The sequence below is a fragment of the Vanellus vanellus genome (genome assembly GCF_965231255.1).
Source record: "Vanellus vanellus genome assembly, contig: HAP1_SCAFFOLD_67, whole genome shotgun sequence".
Taxonomy (NCBI): domain Eukaryota; kingdom Metazoa; phylum Chordata; class Aves; order Charadriiformes; family Charadriidae; genus Vanellus; species Vanellus vanellus.
Genome location: NW_028128775.1, coordinates 35653 through 61349, shown reverse-complemented (window position 1 = coordinate 61349; position 25697 = coordinate 35653). Strand labels below are relative to the sequence as shown.

The 25697-nt window shown below is 52.0% G+C and overlaps 1 protein-coding gene across 1 annotated transcript; it reads right to left on the bottom strand.

The window, feature by feature from the left end:
- LOC309684058 (electroneutral sodium bicarbonate exchanger 1-like) lies at positions 1-25430 on the bottom strand (the record flags this gene model as incomplete). The annotated part of the gene is made up of 24 exons (XM_082500019.1): positions 1-88; positions 598-695; positions 1104-1238; positions 1339-1512; positions 2777-2845; positions 3632-3883; positions 4472-4633; positions 4987-5100; positions 5813-5974; positions 6841-6946; positions 7049-7294; positions 8186-8319; positions 8454-8628; positions 9117-9208; positions 9373-9519; positions 9954-10041; positions 10414-10571; positions 10703-10812; positions 10959-11147; positions 12084-12244; positions 12436-12571; positions 12975-13118; positions 13818-13899; positions 25410-25430. The coding sequence occupies 24 exons, from the start codon at positions 25428-25430 to the stop codon at positions 1-3; spliced, it is 3243 nt and encodes a 1080-aa protein (XP_082356145.1).
- Positions 25431-25697: the final 267 nt, after the last annotated feature.

Below are 25697 nucleotides of genomic sequence, written 5' to 3'. Positions count from 1 at the left end.
TCAGACTGTTTCTGTGCTCATAGTGAGAGCCTTCCACATGGTTGTTTTCGACACCTCATCCGAGATATTAATCTCCGAAGGATCAGTCCTGCAATAAATATTTGGGACAGCAATCTGTGACTGTGGGAACTGACGCCACCCAGCGCATCAGCACCAGCAAGAGGAACGGGGGGGAGGAGAACCAAAGCTGCGCATAAGCACAGCGGGTTGGGCGGGATGAGGAGGTTTGGAAGGCGAGCCGGAGAGCCGCAGAGCTACAGCTCTGTGCAAAGGCTCTGCACAGAATCCCAGACTGGTCAGGGCTGGAAGGGCCCTCTGGAGCTCCCCCAGTCCCACCCCCGCCAGAGCAGGGGCACCTACAGCAGTGGCACAGGACACCTCCAGGCGGGTTTGGAATGGCTCCCGAGTGGGAGACTCCCCCACCATTCTGGGCAGCTGTGCCAGCGCTCTGCCGCCCGCCCTGCCCATAAATTTGCTCTTCCCGCCAAGCTGAGTGCATGGCGCTGGGATGCTCAGCAAAGATAAACGCAGTGAAAATTCTGCCAACCCCCTTCAGGCTAATCTTGCCGGGGGTCCTGCTGCTTGGTGGGGCTTTACCTGTCGCTGCTTGGCTTTGGGATATCCGCGCTGCTGGTCTTGCCCAGCTGCAGCCGAACGGAGTTTGCAGCAGCAGCTTCCATCATCTCCTGGGACTCCTGACATAAAAAGGGACAAATCAAAGTTCTCTGTCTATGATCGAAGTGGAGATAAACTAAACACCCAGCAAAGCCCACGTGCTGCCCTCTCCTTCTGACCTTCTGTTAGCGCAGCCGGGGAAAGACCTTTCACTCCAAACATTTTGGGGGGGGGGGGGGGTTAAAACCACCCTTATGAGCAAATCTTTCCATCATAATTATAATGTTTATTATAAATGGCACCTTTAAAAATTATACCGCTATTCAAGTGTTAAGCTCACTGCTAATTTAATGCGGGATCCAGGCTGTCAGGATCTATTTCTATTGAGTTCAGATCTTCCCCCAACATTTCAAGAGAAGCTGTGATGGAAAGAGGCAATCTCAGAGCCCGAGGGAGACATCCAGCCCCGAGCACCCAGCAAGCATCACCTCTTCTTCTTTGGCTTCATTTTTGGCATCGGCCAACTTCTTCCTGCTTTCTGGCATAAGGTCATCCAAAAAGCTGAGCTCCCGCTTTGAGAAGCAGAAGTCCATCACTTTCCGGACAAACACGAGAGCCAAAACCTTCACAAAATAAGAAGGAAGAGGGGGTGAGGTGTGAGATGATGCTATGTCTCACTCCGACGCTGCAAACGTCCCGCTGCCGAGCGGCACCGGCTCTTACCATCATGGGAAAGATGATGGCAGCACGGGACACCTTGATGGCCCAGAGCAGGACGAGGCAGATGAGCTGGATCATGGTGAAGAAATGCACCTTCCGCAAGGGAACGTGCCGCAGGTAGATGAAATCCGGCTGGTGTTTTGCCGGCATCCAAAAGAGCTTCAAGCGATCGAAGAACTGCAAAATAAAAGCGGAAAAGTTACCCCTTGGGGCTGCGGAAAGTTTCCGGCCCTGTTGGGATGTGGAAGGAGTTTTCAGGATCTCGCGTGCAGTGAGAAATCCTGGATCCCACTTTGTTCCTCCCGGGAGCAGCACCCGTTTTCCCTTTGCTCCATCTATAAACCAGTGTGTCCATGAGAGCTGCCCACCAAATTGCAATTATTCCACATTCTTCTATTATAGAATCACAGAAGGGTTTAGGTTGGAAGGGACCTCGAAGACCAGCCAGTCCCACCCCCTGCCCTGGGCAGGGACACCTCCCACCAGCCCAGGTTGCTCCAAGCCCTGTCCAACCCGGCCTTGAACACCTCCAGGGATGGGGCAGCCACAGATTCTCAGGGCAACCTGCACTGGTGCCTCACCACCCTCACAGGGAAAATTTTCTCCCTGATATCTCATCTCAATCTGCCCTCTGTCAGTGTCAAACCATCCACCCTCGTCCCCTTGCTCCCCTCCCTCATCCAGAGTCGCTCCCCAACTCTCCTGGAGCCCCTTTAGGCACTGGACTCCCCAGAGACTTCTCTTCTCTGGGCTGAACGCCCCCAACTCTCCCAGCCTGTCCTCCCAGCAGAGGGGCTCCAGCCCTCGCAGCAGCTCCGGGGCCTCCTCTGCCCCCGCTCCACCAGGTCCATGTCTCTCCTGTGCTGCAGCCCCCAAGCTGGAGGCAGCACTGCAGGGGGTCTCCCCAGAGCAGAGCACAGCAGAGGGCACAATCCCCCCCTCGCCCTGCCGGCCACACTGCTGATGCAGCCCAGGATGCGGTCGGCCTTCTGGGCTGTGATCGTGCATTGCCGGCTCATGGTGAGCTTCTCATCAGTCCGTACCCCCAGGTCCTCCTCAGACCATCTCACCCCCCCTCCCTGTTCTTCTATAAAAATATATTTTTAATATATTCTATTCTTCTGTTTGTTATTTGGCATTTCTCAGCCCACTCAATCCCCCAGTGAGGATTCCCACCGGCAGTAGAAATCGCCTTCGCTTTGCACTGAATTCCCCCATTTTCACCACACCAAACACTGCCCTGTCCCAAACTGTGACGCAGAGCGCGCTGAACTTGCCTGGTCCTCCCACCCTACGTACCTCCTGTGCCCCCACCAATCTTTTCCTTATACAAAATACTTTCACTGCCTGCTTTTGGGGAGGTTTTCTCCCACACCACTGCTTTTTTCCTGCGTCTCTGGAGATGACACAGCAGGGAGCTGCACGCTGTAAGAGTCCGTACCTGAATCCCTCTGAGTGACGACACGCCCATGTAGAGAAAGACACCGTAAAGCACAGGCATGGGTATAAACTGGGAAATTAAAAAAAAAGAATGCAATAATTTATTTTTTTAAATGCATTTCCAGTATTACTGCTCTCTTCTAGAGGCACTGCCTAAAATTGCCTAAAGCTTTCCAGTTTCCACAGGGTTAGAGATGTTTCAGCTCTCAACACGTAGAGGTTTTGTGTGTGTGAGTGAGTGAATGCTCTGCTTTAGGCAGAGCATTTAGTTACGTTTCATTAGAATAATCCTGTTTTCCTGAAAGGTTGGAGGAAAATAGGTCATTTCACCCATGAAACTGTATGCCACGTTCTGTGACGGCTGAAGAACATTTCTACACATTTTTGTGGCAACATGCAAAAGCGAAGTGCCTCCTTTTAGCCTAGAGCTGCGGTGACTTTGTGGGAGGAACACACAAGGAAGCCCACGGGGATGATTTTGGTGTGTTTAGCTACTGGGAACGGCTGTTGGGAGGCATTTGGGGGAGCAAATTGCATCCCATAAGGTGCTGCCTGCTTGAAAGAGAGCAGTGTACTGGTCTGAATCCGCTTCGTCGTAACCCATAAACACAGGTGGGCCTGAGAGACACCTGGGAATTAAAGCAGTTGTCCTGCTCGCTTGCCTCGAGGACACCAAACTGGGGTGTGAAGGGCTGGAAAGCGTAACTGAGGCTGGTTCCCACCATGGGCCAAGCCTCAAGGTTTGGGATCGCCTCCTCCTCTGCTCCACACCTACTCAGGCCTGGAGGGAGGGGATGGTTTTTGTCAAACCTCCAAAAAGCTCACGCTTGTTGGGCGTTTTGCATTTTCCTCTTACCTTTAACACCGAAGTGAAGAAGACAGAGCAGCCCATGAGCACAAAGATCATCAAGCCGGTGACTCTCTGCTCTCGTATCCCCAGAAACTTGGGTTGTTCTCCTGGAGCTGAGCAGCCAGACTCCACTTTGAGGCTATTGACGTGGGTGATGGACAGGACAGTCGCAGCCACAAACCAGGGCAGCCCCATCACGGAGCACACCCCGAGCATCACGGCCACCATGAAAAGGTCCAGGTGGTACCCGCATCCTTTCTGTGGGCAGCAAAACAAGGAACAGAGCATCCCACAGCACAAGAGCGAGGACAACGTCGCGACTCAGACTCAAACCCTACTTGGGCGCAAGTCACCCTCTTGAAAATTTAAGAGAAGAATTGGCAAAAATAAGGATGGATATGGTCTTTGCGCAAGCACCTTTCGTGAAAATCTGGCAGGGGTTCAGACCAAGTGGATTTGGGAGGTTTGTGCAATAGCTACTTCTCAAACAAACAAAAAGACTATTTTCATTCATAAAGAAATTTCTACTGCTTGCAAGCAAGATGTGACCCCGAGTTATCCCTGGCAGTGCGTCAAAACAGTTCGTTCCCCCAGCTCCTGCTGGCGTTTTGAAACAAAAATACACTTCTATAGTGCTCGAAAATTAATTTGCTCCTCCAAAAGATTGCTCATCTGAACTGCCCTCGTTTGCTCCCTGTGACATCACTAATCCAGCAGAGCATCCTGCCACACAGCCTGACATTGTCCCAAACCAACGCCTTCACAAAGCACTTGGCATAGGAGCTTCTCCCCACACCTGCAGCCCAGAGTGGGGTGGGGATGGGGTCAGCTCTTGCAGCCCCTTACCTTCAGCTTGTGCTCCTTCCTGTTGACAATGACAGACGTGATCTGCTGGTCCATGAATATCAAGATGGTGCAGAGCAGAGCTGGGATGGGCGCGGCCAACACCGTCCACCAAGGGTTGGGCCCTATGGGGTTGACCAACCACCCGCGGTCGTCTCTGGTAGGCTGCAACAAAGCCAAAACACACATCAGGATCAACTCCCAGCCCAGCCACTTCACTGGCTTTGATTTTCCTCTCCATCGCTGTGCCGCCTCATCTCCTGGCCCTGCCTTCGTGTCACCCTCTCCTACGGGGTTCAGCAGTGCCAGCGTCCTCGTCGCAAGCACCTATAGATACTTCTGTAGGTATCAAGTTTTGGGGCTGGCGTCTTCTTTCCAGAAGGAAACGATGCATTCGGAGGTGGAAGAGGAGATAGTAACACCACCAGCATCCCCAGACTCAGCCCTGTCCTGTCCCAGCATCACCTTGTGGCATCCCCAAGGGCTGAAAGTGGCTCCACACCAAAACACCCCATTACCTTGAACATGTGGGGGACGTGGAGCTTCGGCGACGGGATCCCAACCAGGAAGTCAATGAGCACCATGACGACGATGGTGAGGAAGACACCAAAGTCACTTACTGCGGACCGTACCTGGGGCAAGAAAGCAGAGCTGAAAGGGACAGCACAAACGGGGCCATACCGTGAGATGGAAAAGTTAAAGACGTCAACAGCATTAAGGCTGGTTAACAAATTCCCACCACTCTGAGAAGATGCAGCCAAATCCCTCGGTTAGATACTGTTGCTGTGTTTGTACCTGCGAGATCTGGTGTCAGGCAACAAAAAAAGTTTAATTAGGTGGAAAAGGGTGGTTTAAATTCAAACCTTAAAAAAAAGCCAATAAATATTAAAAAATAAGGAAACAGATGTCTGCCACTACAGCTGCACTCACAGCTACAATGGGAATAAAGCACTGAGGCATCATTTGCTCCTCAAAAGGAAGAAACAGTGTCCTTTGTGACTTTTTCTATGGCAGTTCCTCATTTGAATCAACTTTCCATTTGAGCATATAAGGCACAGAAGGTGAAAAAAAAACACAAACAAAAAAACAACAACCAACCAACTTTGGAAGACCTGATTTCCCACTGCCTGGGCAAAAAACCGCTCCGGGGCAGGTCGCGAGGCAGGTGGGAAACACTACGATCGTTTTGCACTCCTGGAAATGAGTGAGGGACATCCAAGTTTGGCCTTCAAGGTCAACATTTCCCAGTTTGACCAAGCGGTGGCAAACACTGCTTAGTGCTCCGGGAAAGCCATTTTGGGAAATGAGTGTGGAGACTGCTGCTGGCCACCGTCTTCTACCTACTCTGGTCGGGAAGTAGCGGCTGGTTTTAAACTTCTTCAATAAGCCCGACAGGACAAAGGTGGAGAAGAAGAGGATGCAGCACCAGAAGAGGACATCGGGCGTGTAGGGGCCATCGTGTCCACAGGCAGGTCCACGAAACTCTCCATGCAAATACCGACATTCCTGGGGAAACAGCATCAGGACACAAAGGTAGTGCACATGCGGCAAGGAAACCTCAGATAACTAGGGGGTTTGAAGGATCTTGCTCCAAGATCCGTGACCTCGGGACTAATGCAGCTAGCGGAGATTTATATTTAACGATCAACAGCAGCTGAATAAGTGACACACGGAACTACACAGACAGCGGAGAGAGGAGATGTGATGGGACACTGTACCACAGACCCATGGCACATCCTCCGCTTGAACGGCAGGTAACCGTGGCTGAAGAAGACACCAGAGGGGAAGGAAACACTGGAAACTCTTGGGGACGGGGAAGGAGGGCTAAGACAACAGTGACAGGAAAGGAGAAGAGACAAATTGTCCCTTCCCAGGGGCGGGCTCACAGGACACGGCCAAGGGGGGTGAAGATGTCCATAAGAGCGTCCCACCCTGTGCCTGAGCTCTGCTTCCAGCAACAACGGCCCAAGGGGCTGCTCAGACATGCAAGTTTATGCACGTACCTTCAGACAGCGCTGAGTAAGAAAGCAAGGCCTGGAGTTACTAGGAACCAATTAAGGAAGCTAATTACAGCCTTCAAGCATGAACTGAAGTCCTCCAACTTCTCCAATAACCAAAGCACCCACTGAACCTTGCTCCCAGACAGAACCGCTGTTCTGAGGATAACAGTTATTGCCCACCATGTCGGGGATGAGGTGGACTCTCCTTCCCAGGCCCAAGGGGGTTAAACACACTGAAGTAATGACTTTTCAGAGCAGCACTGGCACAGTTGGAAGCCCATCATCACCTGAAGGGCTCTGAGCTTTGCACCAGGCCAGTGCCCCTGGACCCCGCGGCCGCGGCACGAGGAAGCAGTGACTCGGGGCACTTACAGTCACCGTGAGGTTCTCCCAGGTGATGCCAGACACATTGATCTTGTTGCTCTCCCAGAACTGCAGGGTTTCGTTGCTGGGATGGGTCGGTGCCTCACACTTACAGCTGGGAGGAGAGAAGCCAAGACAGGGGTGAGGGGAAGGCGATGGAGGTGCAGCCCTGAGCTCCTGCCAAGGGGCTGCGGCGTTTTAGGAGGAAGAAACCCACTAGGAGATGGTGAGGAAGTCCAGCTTGCTGTGTGTGTGCACAGGGTAGGTCTCTCGCAGGTGACTCAGCTTCTCCAGAGCCTCGTAGATGAAGATGATGCAGATGAGGGAGGCGAAGGCTTCTTCGGTGAAGCGGGTGATGTAGCACACCAAAGAGCTAGCATCAGTGGCCACCAGCACTACGCAGAAGAAGGCGGTCCACAGCCCGATGCATGCCCGGAGAGAGAGATAGGAGAGCGCGTAGTCCCTGGGAAAGCAAAAGAAAACGCAGGGTGGAGAGGGCAGCAAGAGGCTCCGAGCCGTGCCTTCCTTCGGGGAAAGTCGGCAGCAATTCAGGAGCGTGTCAAGGCTGCGGATGGTGAATGCAGTTTCCGGTCCTACGACAGACAGCCTCGGGGCTGTGGCGCAGGGTGTGGGCCCGCATGAGGAGAGGCCAATTATTTAATTATCCTTATTTAACAATTACCTTGTGTTAATGCCTCGGAGGCTAATTGAGGTCAGGTCCCTGTTGTGGAAGGTGGTGTTCTCCCACATCACCCCGATGCCCTAACAGCGAAACCGGCTGGGTTTGCACCCAGTTACCTGCTGCCAGCAAGTTGGGGCTTCATAATAAATTTAATTGCAATAAGGGGGTTAATCTCCCATCACAGTTGCCACAACAAAAAGACTGTCATGGAAAATATCCATTTCGCGTGAAAAGCTCCTGCTTTCTCAAAAATCATCAAAACATTGGACCAGAAAACTCTTTGGATATGTGGGTAAAATATATTTCCACTTCCAGCAAAAATCATGCAAAAAAGTGCCCGAGTTTGTACTGAGAGGAAAGCAAATCTTCCCTCATTCCCAAACCAGAGTCATTTGTCTCATCTTCCCTTTGCAGCCAAGCTCGGGCATCCACCTCCTTGTGGTTTCTCCTCCTCCTGCTCTTTCACTTTAACCCTAAAAACCCCGAACCACCCATCCATCCTTCAGAGACCGAGGGCTCCTGCACCGTCACATACTAAAGCAGCAGCGCGTGATGTCTGTGACACAGAAGACAACTTCAATCTACCAACTACCACTAAGAAAAACATCTTTTCTCCATCCCTGCCTTCTTCCAAAGGCGCTCGCAGCACCTGGCCGCAGCAGCCAGCCTTACTTGCAGAATTTGTAGAGGATCTTCTCGAACACGAGGACGGGGCCGGTGCTGCCGAGGATGGTGAGAGGTTGGCCAGCAAAGAGGGAATACACCACGCCGGTCATGGATGCGCCCAGCAGCGACTCCATGGCACTCTGTCCGGGGAAGAGAGGCAGCAGCGAGTAATTAAATCATTAGGGGGAAAAAAACAAGTGCAAATTCACTGCAGCAAGGACTTTTGCATGAGTTTTGTCCTCCCCCGTGCCACCCAACAGAGAGAGGTGCTCACTATGTGGCCGTTGGTCGCCTCCCCCAGCAGTCCCCCGAAGGTGATGATGGGGGACATGCAGGCACAGTAGAGGAAGAGGAAGGACGCCAGACACTGCAGGCTCAGACCATCCCGAAAGTCACTCCAGAACCAGGGGGCTTTTCGCTTCACATCCCGGATCAAACCTCCAAAGAGCCTGGAGGAAGGAAAAAAAAAAACCAAACCATTTTCGTGGAAGACAGCGTTAAGTTTTCTTGGCTGAGGAAGGACAATCACAAGCACAGAGTAACTTCCATTGCTAAAAAGAAGTCTCCTTCTCCCATTTTAGCCCCAGTAGAAACTGAGGCATATGAAAAAACCCTCCAACAAAAAGAAAAGGAGACCAAACCTGAGAGCCCGTCCCCTCTTATTGCAACAGTCCCTCACTTTGAGAAGCAGCAGAGCTCTACCTGGAGGTACTTACACATCTGCTTCCACCCCAAAGCAAGAAAACCTGTGTGCAACCATGCTGCGGCTCAGCCCAGCTGCCCAAATCTCCCACCCGCCCAGCCCAGGGGACCAAGCTGGGAACCTGGAGCCCCTTCACTGACCCAGTTAACCCCAAAACTCTGCTAGAAGGGAGGTGTGCGCTCAGATTTTAGGGGCAAACAGAAAAACACCCCACCAAACTATTTCAGTTCACACCTTCCTGTCCGCTCCAGTTCAGGACCGCTGTGTTTCTCTGGCTTGCTGTGAGAAGCGCTGTCATCGAGAGCTTCTGGCACCTTCCTTTTTTCCTGTTAAAATGGAAATAAGATAAAGATATGTCTTTGCAGCCACTGGCTTGTTTTGCTTTTTGGGCTGGGTACGTGACCTATGAATTTGGGCCCCTGAGCAGCACCCCCAGCCGTGCTGCCCTCCTGCCCATCCCCCTCGTGCCTCCTTCTGCCGCAGCACCCACCTGCGAAGGGACGTTTTTCGGGGGCTCAATTCGTATGGAGGGATCCCACTCTCCTGGCGGCAAAACCATGACCTGATCCAGAAACTCATCGATGCCAGCCACCAGGTCAGCCTGGTTCTTGGCTTTATAGGCAACGTCGTGGAAAACCTGCCGTAGGAGACAACCTGGTGAGAGCATGACCCATCTCGGATGTCCTAACCAGTGCAATAAGCTCTTGGCTAAATGCAAGGTCATTTCCCCCAAATCGCCTGTTGGAAGTGGCAGGAAATATTCCCCCCAAAGCAAAAATCTGTGCATCACAGTATTTGTAACCATCTCCACCAGGCTCCCGTCCCCCATGGCACACCACAGCCTTCTGCTTCAAGAGAAGTTTCACTGGCCCTGGCAATGCCACCACTGGGGACAGCGTGCTGGGGACCCTGGGGAGAAGGATGAGGCGCGGGCTGCAGCCCAGGTGGGATTTTAGCCTCCTGCAGGCAGCTAAGAGAGACAACAAACCCTCTTCCTCACTACTACAGAGACAGGGAGAGGTGAAGAAAGCCCAAAAAAATGACCCGGAGATATCTCTTATCTTGTCACACCTCATCTGTCATGATAGTAGCCATGGACCTGCCGATCTCGTGGTACTGATGGGCTTTTCCTCCTGGTCCAAGCAAAACAAACAGGAACCTAGGCAAGAAAACCAAAATGAGAGAGAAGAACATGGCCTCACTCAAAGGGCGCCCAAGGAAATCCCTGGGAGCTCCCACCCCAGAGCGTGGCTCCAGGGGGGACGTGTAGGCTCACTGACTCCGGTGATGAATTTGAAACGCATCAAAACCAAATGCAAATTTGAGTTTGGGGCCAACTTTCATTAAAATTGGCCAATGGGTTTAAAAGCTCCAGCAGGGAAGGGAGGAATGAAAGCACGGAGATGTGGGTGGGAGAAACGTGCTTGCTCCCACTGGCTGTGTTCTCGAGACACCCAACTGATACGTGCAATTTGGTGTTTTGTTGTGGTGGGTTTTTTTTAAATAAAAACTTTGCGCTTCTCATTCAGACCTCGTTGGGATGGGAACTTCCGTCATGCCCGAGAGGAGGACAGCCGGGCTCAGGCGGACAAATGCCACGATGGGCTGGCGAAGGAAATCCAGCTCTCCTACGAGCACGTTGCACACTTCAGCCCCGGTGGGAATTTTCTTCATGAAGCGCAGCTCCGCCTGGGCATGACAAGGGATTTTCAGGCCATTACCCCAAAAGCAAAGCCCACAGCACTCTGCAGAACACTCTGCAGCCAAGTTTGCAAGAGCAAATCTGGCCTAAAAGCATAAGAAAGCTACGAGTGTCTCACCTTGCTTAGATCCATCGCATGGCTGTCACGGTTCACCCCATTTTTAGCTTCTGCAGTGGTGGGAGATGGATGAGGAATGAGTGTTTGGGTTGGGAGGAGAAAGAAAGACACTGAGAAAGACAGGCAAGGAGCAATCGGGACACTTCTCCTTTGCCGGGAGAAGTCTAATGGGGCCAAAGCCCTGCAGAAACCTTCACCTGGTGCCAAAGCCTGGCAGAAACCCTCACCGGGTACCAAACCCTGCAGGAACCCTCACCTGGCTTGTCGAGGGGAAGGACGTCTAACTGCTTCTTGCTCATGTCAGCAAATGAGCAGACGATGGGGAGAAGGTTGTTTCTTTTCTTCTCGTTCTGATGGTGATGCTTCTTCAAAAGCACTTCTCGAACTTTCACCCGCATGCGCTCATCAAACCCCGCGGACTGCTCTTGCTGGCCCAGGATCATATCTGGAGATGGCAACGGGAAACGAAGCCGTCAGAGCAGAAAGTCCTCAAGCCCCCGGCGAAGGCTGCGCCACGCAGGATACCCTAACGCGGGCTCAGCCTTGCTTAGCAAGACGTTTTAACGCAGTTCAGCCTTTGCAGCGAAAGGAAGAATTCTCTTTTGCTAAAAGCCATCATCAAAGTGCTTATTCATCACTCCGCTCAGATAATTATTCCCCATCCTAGATAATGACATTTTTTTGCCCGATCTGGCGTTTCTAGACAGACTCTCTAGACTCGACACATTTCAACAAATTATAAGCAATCTCTAGCACAGACTTTCCCAGAGTTTCCTTTGCCCATCGACTGCAATTTGCCAAACACAGGGAGAAACGTGCTAATAACGGCTCCGATTTCTCCAGCTCTTGCAAGGGCTGAATGGAGACCTGCCAGTCAAAGATAATTTCTCCAAAGCCGCTTTTTCAATTAACTTCAATTATCTTCCCCACAGAAATATGCTGCTTGGTCACCTGCCAGATAAACTCTGCCTTTAAAGCTCTTAAATCCTGGATGTTAAGGCAATAGGAAAAAAAACCAAAACAAAGAACGGGAGGAAACAGCTTGTAGTAAGTAGTTTATTTAAGGAGGTTCAGCTCTTACGCAGACTCCGTGTTCCTGAGAGCAGCCTGCCAAGCCCTGACACTCCTTTCTGGCCAGAGAATATTCTCTAATCGCCTCTCTGACCCCACAAATTGCTTTCAAAAGGCTCCCATACTGGGAGAAAAAGCTGATGTGACTGTTGTACACCCAGTCTACATCCAAAAAGCAACCCACGATTTAAAAACACCGCGCGACTTCTGGAAAAGGATGTGCCATTGGGGCAGGGTTTGATACGGGAGTGAAGGGCACCGCGGCAAATTGAGCTCAGCCGTTCCCGGCGGGACGCAGCGTGCTCAGTACCTGCGATCTCTTCGATGCTGTTGGCACAAACGTCCAGCAGCACCATCCCGTTGCTGATGCAGCTCCGCAGCTCAAAGAGGCTGTGCAAGGACAGCGTGGCCACGTAGGGCTTGCTCCAGCGCTCGCCACCATCTTCCACGTCCTCCTCAAACTTCAGCCACCTGCGGACATTGGGCACGATCAGCCCCGTTGCAAGAAAACAGCCTCAGCTCTGCAACCCCTTCGGTGCAGCTATGGGGCAGCAAGAGGAGAAGGCTCCGCGCATCGGCACCTGCAGCTGCAAAAGCTTCGCGTTCCGGAGAGCGGAAGGCAGAGCCCACGGCCGCCACTGCAGCCGGCGGCAGGGATTTACCTTGCCGTTTCCTTCCACTCGGCATCTTCACCCGCCTTCAGGAAGATCTCATCCAGCTCGGTGAACAAGTGGTGGGGAACATGCTGCTCGTCCTCCTCGGTGCTGAGGATGAACTGCACCCGCTGGGATGGGGTGTCTGGGGGCAGAAGATAAATCCCGTTACCACACCTCCATTCGACCCGTCACGCTCACACGCAAAGTGGCCATCGATCGGCACCAGTTCAGCCCTAAATATTGGGCTAGCCCCTCTCCCCCGGGTCTGGCCAGGCTTGCACAGAGCCATGGAGAAGGAGAAGCATCTGTTCCACCTCTGCATAAGGACGGGCCACTTTCCTTCCCCACGTTTCCATTTTTAAAGGCAGGATCCCTCTAAGGAAGACCAGCCTCAATCCATTATGCCTTCAACTGCCTCCCAAATAATGCCACTTTCCCTCAGAAGAACAGCAAACCACACAAATCAGCCACACGGACCTGCTTGCAGAGGACCCCGGCACCCACGCAGCCCCGAGGAGGCTCGTGAACGCTGCGGCGGGACTTACAGTGGTAGCCCTGCTCCATCGGGGCACAGTCCTTCTCCTGTTCCTTCTTCCGATGTTTCTGGCGGTGGGGTCGGTGGTGCCGGTGGCACCGGTGGCTTTGCCTCACCAGCGGCATCCGCACGCCCACGGACAGGGTGCGGTGGTCTGCGAAAAAAGCAGTGTTCGCATCACTCTCGATATTGCGGAGATGGTTGACACCGCTGCCACGATTAAACCAGCGCATCCATCCCAGGAGGAAACACCAACTTCTCTTCATTTTAGTTTCACTGCATCCCCGAATGTCAGAGACCCCTCCCTTTTTCCAAGCCTGTTTTACTCTAACTTTGCAACAACAGAGCAACAACAAGCAATGGCTCCGGGTCACCTAAAAGTGCCCTGAAAATATCAACCCTTGTCTAAAATTCCAGCTTCAGCTGGACAACACTCAGATCTGCTCATTAAGCAACGACAGAAGGTAATTATTTTTAAAATCTTTGTCGGCACAAGGCGACAAGAGGAGATCCAATCAGTCCTGTGATAATGAAGTCTGGAACAAAAAAAAAAGAAAATCACAGCCCTGTGTCTGCAGTCATCAAATTATTCTCCTGACCTCTCCAAGCCAAGAGCAGCCTCTGAGGAAACAAGCTGGGAACATGGCCAACACTCATACCGCAGATGCTGCGGGGGCTTTTTCCCCTCTGTCTAAAAGCCATAATATTAAAACAATGTGAAAATAAGTGTGCTCGTTTATTTAGAAGCACGCCACGTTTCGCTGCAGGTGATGCATACGCTGAGCACAGGATGCGGCAGGGACTTTGCGCGACGGGAAAACTCGTGGGGCTGGTGGCACCTCTCCCGACTCACCTTCCAGCTCCTCCTTCTCATAGTGAATATTGACAATGGTGCTCGTTCTTCCCTGGTCAATCACCGCCTCCTCGTCATGTCTCTGTTTAATGAGGAGAAGAAGATACAAGTTGGGACCAGGTGAGGAGAGCTCCCTTACGTCCTCCCAGTCATCACCCATCCCTGCGCCACGCGAGCCCACGAGCATCACGCCTCTGCGTGTCTCCTCCTCCAGGCACAGCCCTAAAAACACGGACTTGGAGGAGGTTTTTATTCCCATACCCAAATAAAACCACCTGTAACGTCACCTGTATTGTATACCTCGTGAGTCTGGAAGGATTTACTAAAAGGGGAGACAGCTGAGTGTTTCAAACCAAAACCAAACCTCCTGCTTCGTTCTTGTGGTTCCTTTCAAAAAACTAAAATAGGGATTTCCAAACTGGGGGTGGGGTGGGGTGGGGGAACCCAACTCCACACTTTTGAGCACAGCCAGTTTCATTCTCTAAACGTGATACCTGCAGGACTCACTAGATGGCACTTGGCCACAGGACATGGCCACCACCAACCTCCAAAGGCCCTCAAGAACTTCAAGGGTGAAGCTTCGACTTCAGCCCAACCAGGCTCGGGCTTCTCTTGCTGCAAGCCCGCTTTCCACACAAAACTGCATTTTTCTCCTCAAAAGAAAAGCCAAGGGCTGAGAGCTAATGCCCTCCTTGGCTGAAATACCACTGTCAGCGCTGCACAAAGAGCATCTGTGCCTTAAAAGCCAAAGGAGAACTACAGGAGTTCTCTTCTCCCCTTGCCCCTGGGCTGGGGAAGGGCATCACCGGGATCACCACGCTCAAAGAAATAAAAACCCAACCACGTCTCACACTCGAGTCGCAACTGCAGCTTTGAAAGGGCCTCCAGGAAACCCTTCTCTTTAGAGAAGAGCAAAATACCGGAAATCTGCTTTTTATCCACCGAATTCCTGCTTCGACTGAATGGCATCACCTGCCACCACGCAGCAGCGACGCTCGGGAAGCTCACACCTCCCGCTCACCAGTTAATTTAATGAGCAAAAGGAACAAACGTTCCCATCTGGGAATGAGCTTTTTCAGGCCCCCCGAGTACTAATTTCAAAGCCGACTTGCTGCGACCTCCCCGCCATCTCCCGGCACTCGCCCGCGTCACCCGGCAGCCGGATTATGACACGCCTGTGGCTTTCCCGTCCTCTCTCCCACGCCGATCTCCACCACCCTCCGTCCCTTCTTAGCAATGTGTCTGCTCCCCTCCAGATTTACCAGAAAAAAACCTCAAAAACCCAAACCCCAACCTCAGAAAAGGCACGGGACAAAAGGGGCTTAATCAAATCGCTTTAAATGGCAATTTTAGTAAAATTGTTACTTAAGTAAAACACCAATTTGAATTAAATCGCAATTTAAGTAAAATCGCCACCGAAATAAAACCCCAATTTGAATTAAATCACTATTTAAATTAAATCACAACTTAGATACAATCACAATTGAAATAAAATCGCAATTTAAATACAATAGTGAGCTTGAGTGTGTTACAGGGGTGTCAGAGTGGGAATAAACAGAGCGATTTGGGCATCACAGCTCCTCAAATCCCCCCCGAGCAACATGGGGAAAGTCTGCTTCTCTCTCAGAAACCATTTTGGCTCCGTGCTCCCACCCACGATGCTAAACCTGCCCCCGGCAGGGCACAAAGCATCATCCCCCCGCATCCTTCCCTGCTCTGGCGACATGCCAGTGGGATTTTGGGACGTCTCCCCCCCTTTTTGGGGGATGCGCAGCCCCTCGGCACAGCCCTCCCACCTGTAACTCTTCCAGAAGTGTCATTTTGGGACGCTCCTCCTGCTTCATCCTCAAGTCGGTCACCAGTTTTGGGGGATAACTGAGCCTCCAGATCAATCAGAGGACCAAACCCTCTGACTGCAGCCCAGTGACTCCCAGTCTGCACCATCTCCAGCACATAAACAGCGACCGTTGCTGGGATCGGAATGTTCAGGGTGACCCCGGCAGTTATTTAAAGCTATACACCCCAATACTGATCCCGCTTGGAAAACTTAGCGGATGGGGAGAAACCTGCTCTGTTTTGAGGAAAAACTATCCAGAATAGAGAAAAGGGGTGGAAACGCTGCATCTCGGCAGGGCAAAAGGCGTTACACAGTGTTTGGGTGTATTTGAAAGCCCAAACTGCCAAAAGACCACACGAGGCACAAACCCTTGGGGAAATGCCCGTTATGGGGCAGCCCTGATTTTCATCAACATTTCCTGCATCAAATCAGGGTGTTTCAGGGAGGTCTCCCTTCGGCACGGCCTCCGTCCCTTCGCGGCTTCCATAAACCCTCGTTAGCCAGACCAAGTCCTACGCCGTACGGAAATGTCCAGAGAAGCCCCATGTTTTACTCTCCTCGCTTCCGCCAGCTATCTCCAGCCCTACTTTATGTTCCGAGCGGAGCTAATCCCTCATTTCCAGCCTACAGATTCATTTGCTGTCATGAACTTCCTCCCCGACGCTGCTCAGCACAAAGGTTAACGGCCCCGGCTCGCCCTGAAAGGCGACACGGGGTGTAAAATAACACAGCGAAGGAGGGTGACAACGAGGTCTAATCCGTTAAAATCCCATCGGGATCCAAGCTCAGATCTCTGCTGCTTTTTTATTATTTAGTATTAAAGCTTCAGGCGCAAAGACAGGAGAAAGAAGCCAAGTGGGTCCGTGGCAAGATGCTCCGAGCATCCCATCGCCCTTCCCCAGTTGTTGCAGCATCCCCGAAATCGCAGCAAACCTCGCACAGAGATGCCACCAAAGGAAACGGTGCCACTCAAAACCCTCGTTTTCCTGATTAAGCCACTCAAATGGACTCAGAAAGGTTATTTCATTGAGGAAATGGCTGGAGGATTTAAGGATTTAATAAGTCTATGGGATCTGTGGACGCGTGGGCTTGGGATGGGACGGAGCAGGACAGAGAGATGCCTCCAGAAAGCGAATTATCCCATCCCAGGATGGGTAACAGCACTCACAGACGCTTCGCCTTCCCTCTTTGTCCTTCGCCACCGCTGCCAGGCGCCTGGAAAACATCAAATCATCGAAACTGGGCTGGGAAAGGGGATGGCGAGCTCACTTTTGAGTTTCGGAGCAGAGGGTGTTGTTCCATCTCAAGAAAACTTCTCCAAATTATTATTTTGCTGCAGGGTTTTTTTTTGTCCCAGCAGGAGAGAGAGGGACTTTTGACTGTCCTGCCTCAGTTTACCTGTCTCAGTGCAACTCTTCCGGTTAGAAAGAAAAATCTTTCCCTGGGGAAGCTTTGGTGTAATTGAGGATAAGGAAAAGCACAAAGCAGAGGTTCAGGTCCGGCTTTGAGTCCTCCTGGTGCCGGGGGAGGCCAAAAGCATCGCAAGAGCAGGCAAACTTCCCACCTCGGCCCCCTCATCCCGTCACACACAAGCTGGACTGGCCACCAGCAGCAGGAGGGAGGATTAATGTAATTAATCTCGCACAAAGTGTAATTAAAAACACTGATCCCAGTGTTATAAGGGGATGAGGGGCCAAACTGGGGGAGCTGCTCTGGTGGCGGAGCAGGAGACCCCCCTCCTCGCCCCTCTCCATCTCCATCCTACCCAGACGAAACCACCGGTCCTGTGGCTCCCTCCTTTGCTATCGTGGGGGTCAGCACCATCCCCTGCAGGGACCCCTCCAGCTCCTGAGCCAGGATTTGGGCTGTGACGGGGACTGGACCCGGGAGAGGACACATCTCCAGAGCCCCAAAGTGGGGCTGTGAGGGGGGGACACACGCAGGTCACAGATGAGCATCACCAGGACGTGACCATCATCCCTTGCTGGCGGAGACGCAAATTCCTCTCAGTCTTTCACCCGAAAGACTACACGTCACTAAAGAAAGACCGAAAATCTACACGTCACTATCACCTAAGGGGGAAACACTATTAAATACAATACCTTATTCTCTGCTGTTCTTATCTTCTGGGTCTTTCTGGAGCGGGGGCGACCTCGTGGTGGTGGACCCTCCGCAGAGCTCAGGCGCTGCCGAAGGCAAGAGATGGTGGGTGGGGTTTTCTTAGTGGAGGAAAGGGACCTGGTTGCTGGGCTGCACCGGCAGTTGCGCAGTTGCCAACGGGAGGAGGTCACCCTCTGGGCTTCTGCCGGCTTCGCCGCCCTTTGAAGACGTCTCCAGGGCCTTCCGATCCTGCTGCGGGCGATGGTATTTCACATGCGCGTTCCTCCCGTTGACTGTCCCAAACACCCTGGAAGGGAAAAAACAAACGGGGATTTTTAACTCCTTTTTTAAGAAAAAAAAATTTGTTAGACGACATTTCATTATTTCTAATTTTGTGAGTTTCTTGTGCGTTTTGCTGTGTGGTGCCACACAGTCTCTATCAGTACCCCCGTCTGGGTGGGACCTCGGTGGTTAAACACGGCAGATCATTGGGGATTAAAATAGGAGAATTAACATCATGATGGATTAAAATCGGGTTGGACTGAAACTCGAGTGGCTCTGCGTGGCACGAGCGATGTCGCTTGGCACGAGCGACTGCAGCGCGGGAGCCCTCGGGCCGCAAACCGCAAGAAGGAACTTCAGTGGAACCTTTCTCTCAGCCAAACAAAGGAGAAACGCTGGGATTCTCACCCAAGGAGATGAACCGCCCTGAGCCTGTAATGGGAGGAAAGGGCCTTCAAAGAGAGAGAGAGAAACCGTTGTGGCTGCAGTCAGCGGGAGATGGAGGAGCCCCGAGTGCAGGGGAGACGGGAGGAGGATGGAACTGAGCAGGAACAATCCCGACGGGTTCGTTGCTCCAACGGGTGCAGAGGAAAAGAGGCTATTAAACAAATGGTGGTGACAACACGTGGCAGCGTGCGGCATGGGACAGGTGCCCCAACACCTCAGGGAAGAGACCGTGAGGCCTTCAAAGGCACAGGAAAACACAGCGGTTTCAGCTAAAAGTCCAACAAAAGCAGCAGGTGGCGGCGGGACAGGGGGAATCCTCCAGCTGCCCTTAGTTCTGCTCCCCCCCAGCCATCTCGGAGAGTTTCCATCTGTTTGAGCCCAAAGCAGTGAGTTTCAAGAAGAAAAAGCAAGCAGCTCACCTTCCACACTGCCCGCAGGGAAACCCAGCCACATCGCCTGCGCCTCCAACCCCGCGCGGAGCGTCCCCGGGATGGCGGGAGGGACTGCCTGTGCCACGGGGCGTCTTTTCGCTGCTCTTCTGCTTCTTGGTGGGCTTTTCATTGGGCCCGAGCCGGCGCCTCTTCTTCGGGCTGCAACCAGCCTGTAAAGCAGACAGCCTGTGCTCATTTCTCCTTCTCCTCAGCAAGGGGGACAGCTAAAGTGAAAAACTAGCTGGAAACATCCCCAAATGGCCCAGACAGTGAGGGGTTTATTTGTGTGCCGGGTGGAACGTGTTCTATCAGCCCCAGCCTGCCCCGGTGAGCTCCTCCGAACGCTAAAACAGCCAAAACAATGCCGAAATTCAACGGGGAGGATGGGGTGCAAAGACAGATGGTGAAAGAAAAAACATATTATTTCTAATGTCCTCAGCAGAACAGTAGAATTACAGAGAACTGAAGTGACATGCTTACCCAGTGTCTGCCATCAAAAAAAACCCTAAATAATATGTATTTCTGTGAGCCACATTTCTGCTTCCTGGCAAGGAACATTTTGGCAACACCCACACAGAGGCGGGTCACCGGCAGTTCCTTTGACAGAGCACTGGGATGTCATGAAACATCCCCGAAAATCATCAGAAGCAAGTTTAATGCGAAGGGGATCGTTTCCCAGAGCCCGGGACAATGCGTCCATGGGGCATCTCACACCCACCCCCGGCAGTTCTCTTACCTTCTCTTCAGCCGCCTCCACCTCATCCGTGCCTCGCTGGAGCCTTTTGGCTGTCTGTCCTGGTCGGGTGGCGCCAAACCTGACGTGTTTTTTCCAGGTGTAGTAATATTCCACACACTGGGCCACGGTCTTCGTCTGAATCTGTCGGGAGAAAACCAGAAGCGATCGATGAGGGAAATACTGCAGGAAAACACTGAAGGCACAGACCCACAACAAATCTATCCAGCGCTCTTTGTCTGTCCCCCCCTCTGTCTGCAGTCCCCACAGCACAATGCACAGGTGAGATCAGGCCGAAAACGAGCCCCCTTCTTCTGAAAGGGCCGTAAAGAAGCCTTGGGAGGGCAGAACTGTACATTATACGCCGATGGTCAACGGAATGTGTCATTATTCTTTTAATATTTCCCATATTTTGTACCGGAGAGATTAAATTTCTTTGGTAATTACACATTAGGAAAATTATGTTTCGTACTGGTGTCTTTTTAGCATGAAGCTGCATCCCAAGGACAGGATTCCGCCACGCCATTCAAAAGACGACTTTTCTGGGTTAAAACTCCCCTCCACGCTACCAACCCGTGACCCACCTCGGTCTAACAGCTTTACCTTCTTCTGGATCAGGTGGAAATTCTTCTTATGCACATAAAAAGCCTCTTTAAATAACTGCTCCTCCAGGGGCGTCCAAGTGTCTGAGCCTGGGAAGAAACAGCCACGTGCAAATGATTAGACCACTCGCAGCCTACCTGAAATCCGCACAAGTTATTCATCACACATCCACATCTCTCCTCCTGTGGAAAGTGATTAGCCAATGCCGCAGGGAGTTCGTTAGCACGAGCAGTTATGGCTGCCGGCAGAGCTGCCATGAAGCCAGCGTTCGAAAGGAGGAGCGTACGGCAGCGTGGGGCATCACTGTACAGGACAGCAGTGGGCTGGAACACAGGGACAAGGCACTCCCCACGCCAAAAGACCCCCGGAACAGATTAAAACGACTATTTTCCCTGCCCCAAAGAACATGAACCGTTGCTCGCACGTTTCTAAAAATCACTTCTTTCAATCAGAACAAAGGGAACGGCAGTACCTGCTCGCATTCCCGGAGAAGCAACAAGCTCTGCTTCCACTTTACCTGCGTAATGATAATCAGCCAGGGGATGGGATTCAGGTCGCTGGGGTGCCCCAGACTGCAGCATCTCCAGACCCTCCTGGGGGAGTTCAGAGAACAAGACTTAGATTCCCCCTCAGGAGGGACCTCAACTCTTCAGCCCACTGTAGGAAGAGGGTGCTCAGTCGATGCTCAGCAACAGCGCGTCGGGGTCACCTCTGCCCACGGCACTCGATAGGAATATTTCCTCAATCCACACTGATGTGTTTTAAGAAACCAGAACCTGCGCAGATCTCCGGGGACCAAGCTGTGGCACCCCAACGGCCACTGCTCGCTGCTGGAGTCCTTCTGGGTTCGTCCCAGAAGGAGTAGGAGGACTTCTATTCTCCAAATTGTCAGAATTGACAAGACACAAAACAAGCTCTTATTGATACACAGGGTCTGTCATCCCACAAGACCTTAATGCAGACAGCGGCCAACAGGCAGCACGCAAGAACTCTGCCCCTTTAGCAAAGGGATTCGAGCCTGCAGAACAGAAAACTCGGGAGCGACTCCCAGTTCACCCCAGTACCAAAGGCTGTCCTAGTCTGGTAGGAATTCGAAAATAGCTGCTTCTTACCAGAGCTTCATGCAGGTGGTGCAAGGCGTGCTCCAGGTTGCCTCTTCCCCCCGGCACCACATTGGAGCAGGTGAAATTGAGCAGATTTGTCACTAGAAATGCAACAAAAACCAACAGAAAGTCAGTTTCCATAAAGAAGGAGGAAAAGGTATGATACAAGGCCGACGGCAAACAGAGCAGACAGACTGGAGACTCAGAAAAGGCACTGAAAAAAAGGCAGGTTATCCGCTATCGCTCTCTCTGCCTTCAGAGCAGCTTTGGGACCGGTAGCTCCAGAGACAGATCTCCCCTCTCCCGAGGTCGCTGCAGTTGAGGTGGGACAGCTACAAATACCCCTGACCGTCTCTCCCAGAGGACGCGACTGAGAGCACCACCGGTTATCTGTTCACTGTCCTATCAGATCTGAGCACCCTCGGGTGCTACCAGCCACGAAGGCAGTCAAGGAAAGGAGGGAGAGGGTCCCAACGGACAAACAGCTGCTGTGAAAACGTGCAGTTTTCAACCCTTAGTATCTTGGGGGGGAACTGACAAGAAAAGCGTTAAGAGAAACCTCTGTCCTGTGTTTCCGGGTTTGTTGCGATGTCTCCCCAGGGCTTCCACACTAGCGACGCTCCCTCCTCCTCCTCCTCCAACTGGGATCTGTCCTGCAGGTCTGGGATCTCGGCCTGAAATTCACTGCCGACGTTGACGTGTCTGAAATTGTTAAGGCAGAGGAGGTGAGGAAGCAGAGCTGGGAACAGCACGATAGCACGCACCCGCTTCGAAGGAGGGGACGTGTCAGGTACGGCAGTTATTTCCCAGCACAGCATCACCAACTGCCCTCTGACAACTCCCACAGCCCCTTCTCGCCACCAACAGCATTACCGTTCCACCACGTGAGCCCTTTTGTGCCCCATCGGGCAAGAAAATTGCCGCTTCCTTCCTCAAACCCTGAGCAAACTCGCAAAGTTCACTCCGAGACCGACAGCCAGCAGCAGAAGAGCTGCGACGGTGGGCCAAGACCACCGTTGGAATGTTGTGTAGAACGCGGGAGGCCGGCAACTGGCATCATGAGGTCAGCCTGGGTGGCAAGCCCAGCCTGGGCTAGCACTGGCCATTTCTGGCCAGCACAGGGGTATACTCCAGCCAAAAATAACCCTCCATTACCCTCTGCAGTGCTGTGGGGCAGTGGGAGAAGCGGCCGAGCCACGGGGAGAAGGTCAACGGCAACAGCGAGGGCTGGCAGAGCCCCGGCGCCGAACCAACCACGCACCCGCTCCTCAGCCCCCTTTCCCCAGGGTTTGCGGTTATTCTGACCACTGGGCTGGAGCTCACGGCCCAATGCGGATTTTAGAGTTAACCTTCATTGGCCAAAACACAAAGTCCCCATCCATTCTGCCCAAAAGATATATGAAAAAACCCGTGAGCGGTAAAAATCATCGAGACCATCCTTTAGCCTTCCTTGCCGCCCTCATCATTGCACACCGCTCCCCATTCTCCCAGAATTTCCCTCCTTTCGGGGAAATCTCTCACTGGACATGGAAGGTGTGGAGATGGACCCTCCGGATCTCCTGGCACAGCTGCCCCTAACCTGGGTCACAGTCGGCCCTGCAGGGATTGAGCCGTTTGGGGCTTTTTCCAAGCCAAAGCCAGGAGCGGAGCAAAACCCCGGTGGGCTGTTTCCATCCCCTCTGCCACAACAGCAATCCCAAAGGAGAAAGGCATATCCTTTTTCACTTTTCAAGACTTTCTTTGCAAGGCACAAGTCTTTTAACAATATAGTTTAATCACCATCAACGTTAGATCCACGCTCGCATTCCCTCTGTAGAGTTCACTGCCTGTCTAGATGGGAAATCTCTGCCGCTCAATTAGCCGCAAAAGATGGGAACTGGAGAAAAATCCCCAGCGGGACATCAATCCCCGGCATTATCACGATACAGCCTGAAATAAGAGATGCGGTTACAATCCCTTCTCCTTCCAGCAGCTACGTGAATTGCACCCATTGACAAATACGTACAAATATTTGTTTCAAAGTTACAGACGTCACTTTTTAATTGCGACACCAAAAAGGAATGACCTGCATTAAAAGTTCCAGGAGCATTTTCTTCCCATACCGTGCTGGAATTTCTGAAAAATCCCGTTTCCTGCACAGAAAATCGCATCATTTGTGGATAACAAATGGCGAACTCAGCGTTTGGGGAAGGTGAGCTCCAAAGTGCTGTGGATCCATCTTTCCATCCGCAGGAGGAAGACAGCAAAGCCAGTCAAAGCTCCCCAGCACAGCATCCTTACTGCCTGCCTGTTCCTATAGCCCGGGAGATCCTCGGAGCCTTCCCACAGGGAAAGGGAGGAGGGGGCTGACCACTAAGGCCGGCTGGACCGGGTAACGATTGTCACCATATTCATTTCTTGCCAAAGAACGATAAAATTCATCCATCTAACGATATAGCAGGTCCCTTCCCTGCCATGGTTCCAGCACTGGAGGAAAGGTGCCTCTCCCACGGCCACATTGGGACGGCACTGCTGCACAGAAGGACAGAGATTTTTAAATCTCTTTTTCCTTCCAGGGAAAAACTTGTTTTCTCTCTCAGTAAAGGACAAGCTCCCCAGGCCAGGCAGGAAGGAGACACAGCCACGATTTACTTACAGAGAAAGGACCAGAGGGGTGTGCGGTCCCTGCACCCAAGGAAAGCGGCCACTGCCAAAGCAGAGGGAAGGACGTGTCTCATATTCAGCAGAGACAACAGAGTCACAGACTAACTCTAAAAAAAAAAAGCATTAACCAGTAATTAATGCAGTAACGGTCTTAACAGGCAGGCAGCTCACCAGGAATGAGATGGAGAGTGACCCCCATGTTCCCCTGGAAACCCTTCGATGAGGCAAATCCCTGAAAGCCCTCCCAGATTGTCGGTTCTTTACCTCCATGAGGAACTTGTGGACTTTTATTGTCATATTGGGTGACCAGAACAAGCCCCGCCATTCCTTATTCCATCCTTGACAGCCTTCAGCGTTTCACTCCGGTCACCTCCCTGTCCCACTTCCATCCCTGCACAATTTTTGGGATGGCGACTGAGAAATTAGGTCTTGTGGTTCCCATTGAAACACCCATTAATTCATACAACCAAAAGCTAGGCAAATGAAAAGGCCATGTTAAACCTCAGCCCCCAGGGAAAAGAAATGTGCCTGACGAGGTGCTAAAAGGCGCTCTGGCAAACCACCCCCCTCTCCAAACTGCAGTTTGCTCCAGGAAACTGACAAGTTTTCTTCCTCTGTGGCCTTAGTGAGGCTGTAGATTTTCCCACCCTGCAGGGAAAGAAACAATCCTCAAAAGCAGATGTCATTCTGCCTGCAAGGAAAGCTTTAAAATAGGCATTCTGCCTTTAAAAAAAGAAAAATAAACAGAACATCTGAGCTGGTTTCTCCATGAAAATAACACTTTGCACTTGCACAGCAAAGCAACACTCATTAACCAATCTCGTAAAGCTTCACAGGCATTGAGAAACACTCCCAGTGACACACCTGCATGCACCCTGTAAGCACACGTGCAAAGAGGAATCCCCATTTACGCACCCCGGCTATATCAAACCGCACTATTTCCTCTAAGTCCTCTCACCCCGCCCCAGAAGTGCCCGTTAGTCGTCTGGCAGTCATTCTCCATGAAGTCATCCACACCTACCTACCTACCGACTCGCCAGAAAGGAGTCAGACCGCACCAGAATTGACACTGCCTGACCTGCACTAGACCTGCAGCAGGCCAGAAATGACGGCTTCAAGAAAGAAAACACAACCCAATTGAAGAGAGCAGCAAAAAATCAACCAGAAGAAACATTGGACAAATTATACAAAAATCCAAACCCTAAACAGACAAACAAGCTAAAAAAAGGATCCCCCACAAAAAAAAGACCACACAGAACACAAGATAAGGTAAAAACAACCTAACCCCAGGAAACCAGGACCAACAAACCCAGATTCTGTCCATAACAATAACACACTTTAATCCTAACTCGCTTCAACTCTGGCATAGCATAGCCCTTGCCACCCCGTAACCCGAGCAAACTGCAACCCTACCAGTCCATCGCCCACGTACATTGTAGCCCAAAGATAACAACAAACTGAACACAAACTCTCTGGAAATCTCTGCCAGGGCCTTCAGGCTTCAGCCCCAGACTTCAGACATCAAATTTTCAAGTGGGAGTGGGACAAAGCTGCTGGGATGTCACCAGCATCCATCTTCACGTCATCCGTCATACCCTGAAAAAGTGCCCAGGTTAAACACTCCTGTGGAGAATGGCTGAGGCACTCGGAGACTTTGAACCAGCCAGCCATAGCCATGGCGCTTCCCCTCATCATTTCTGT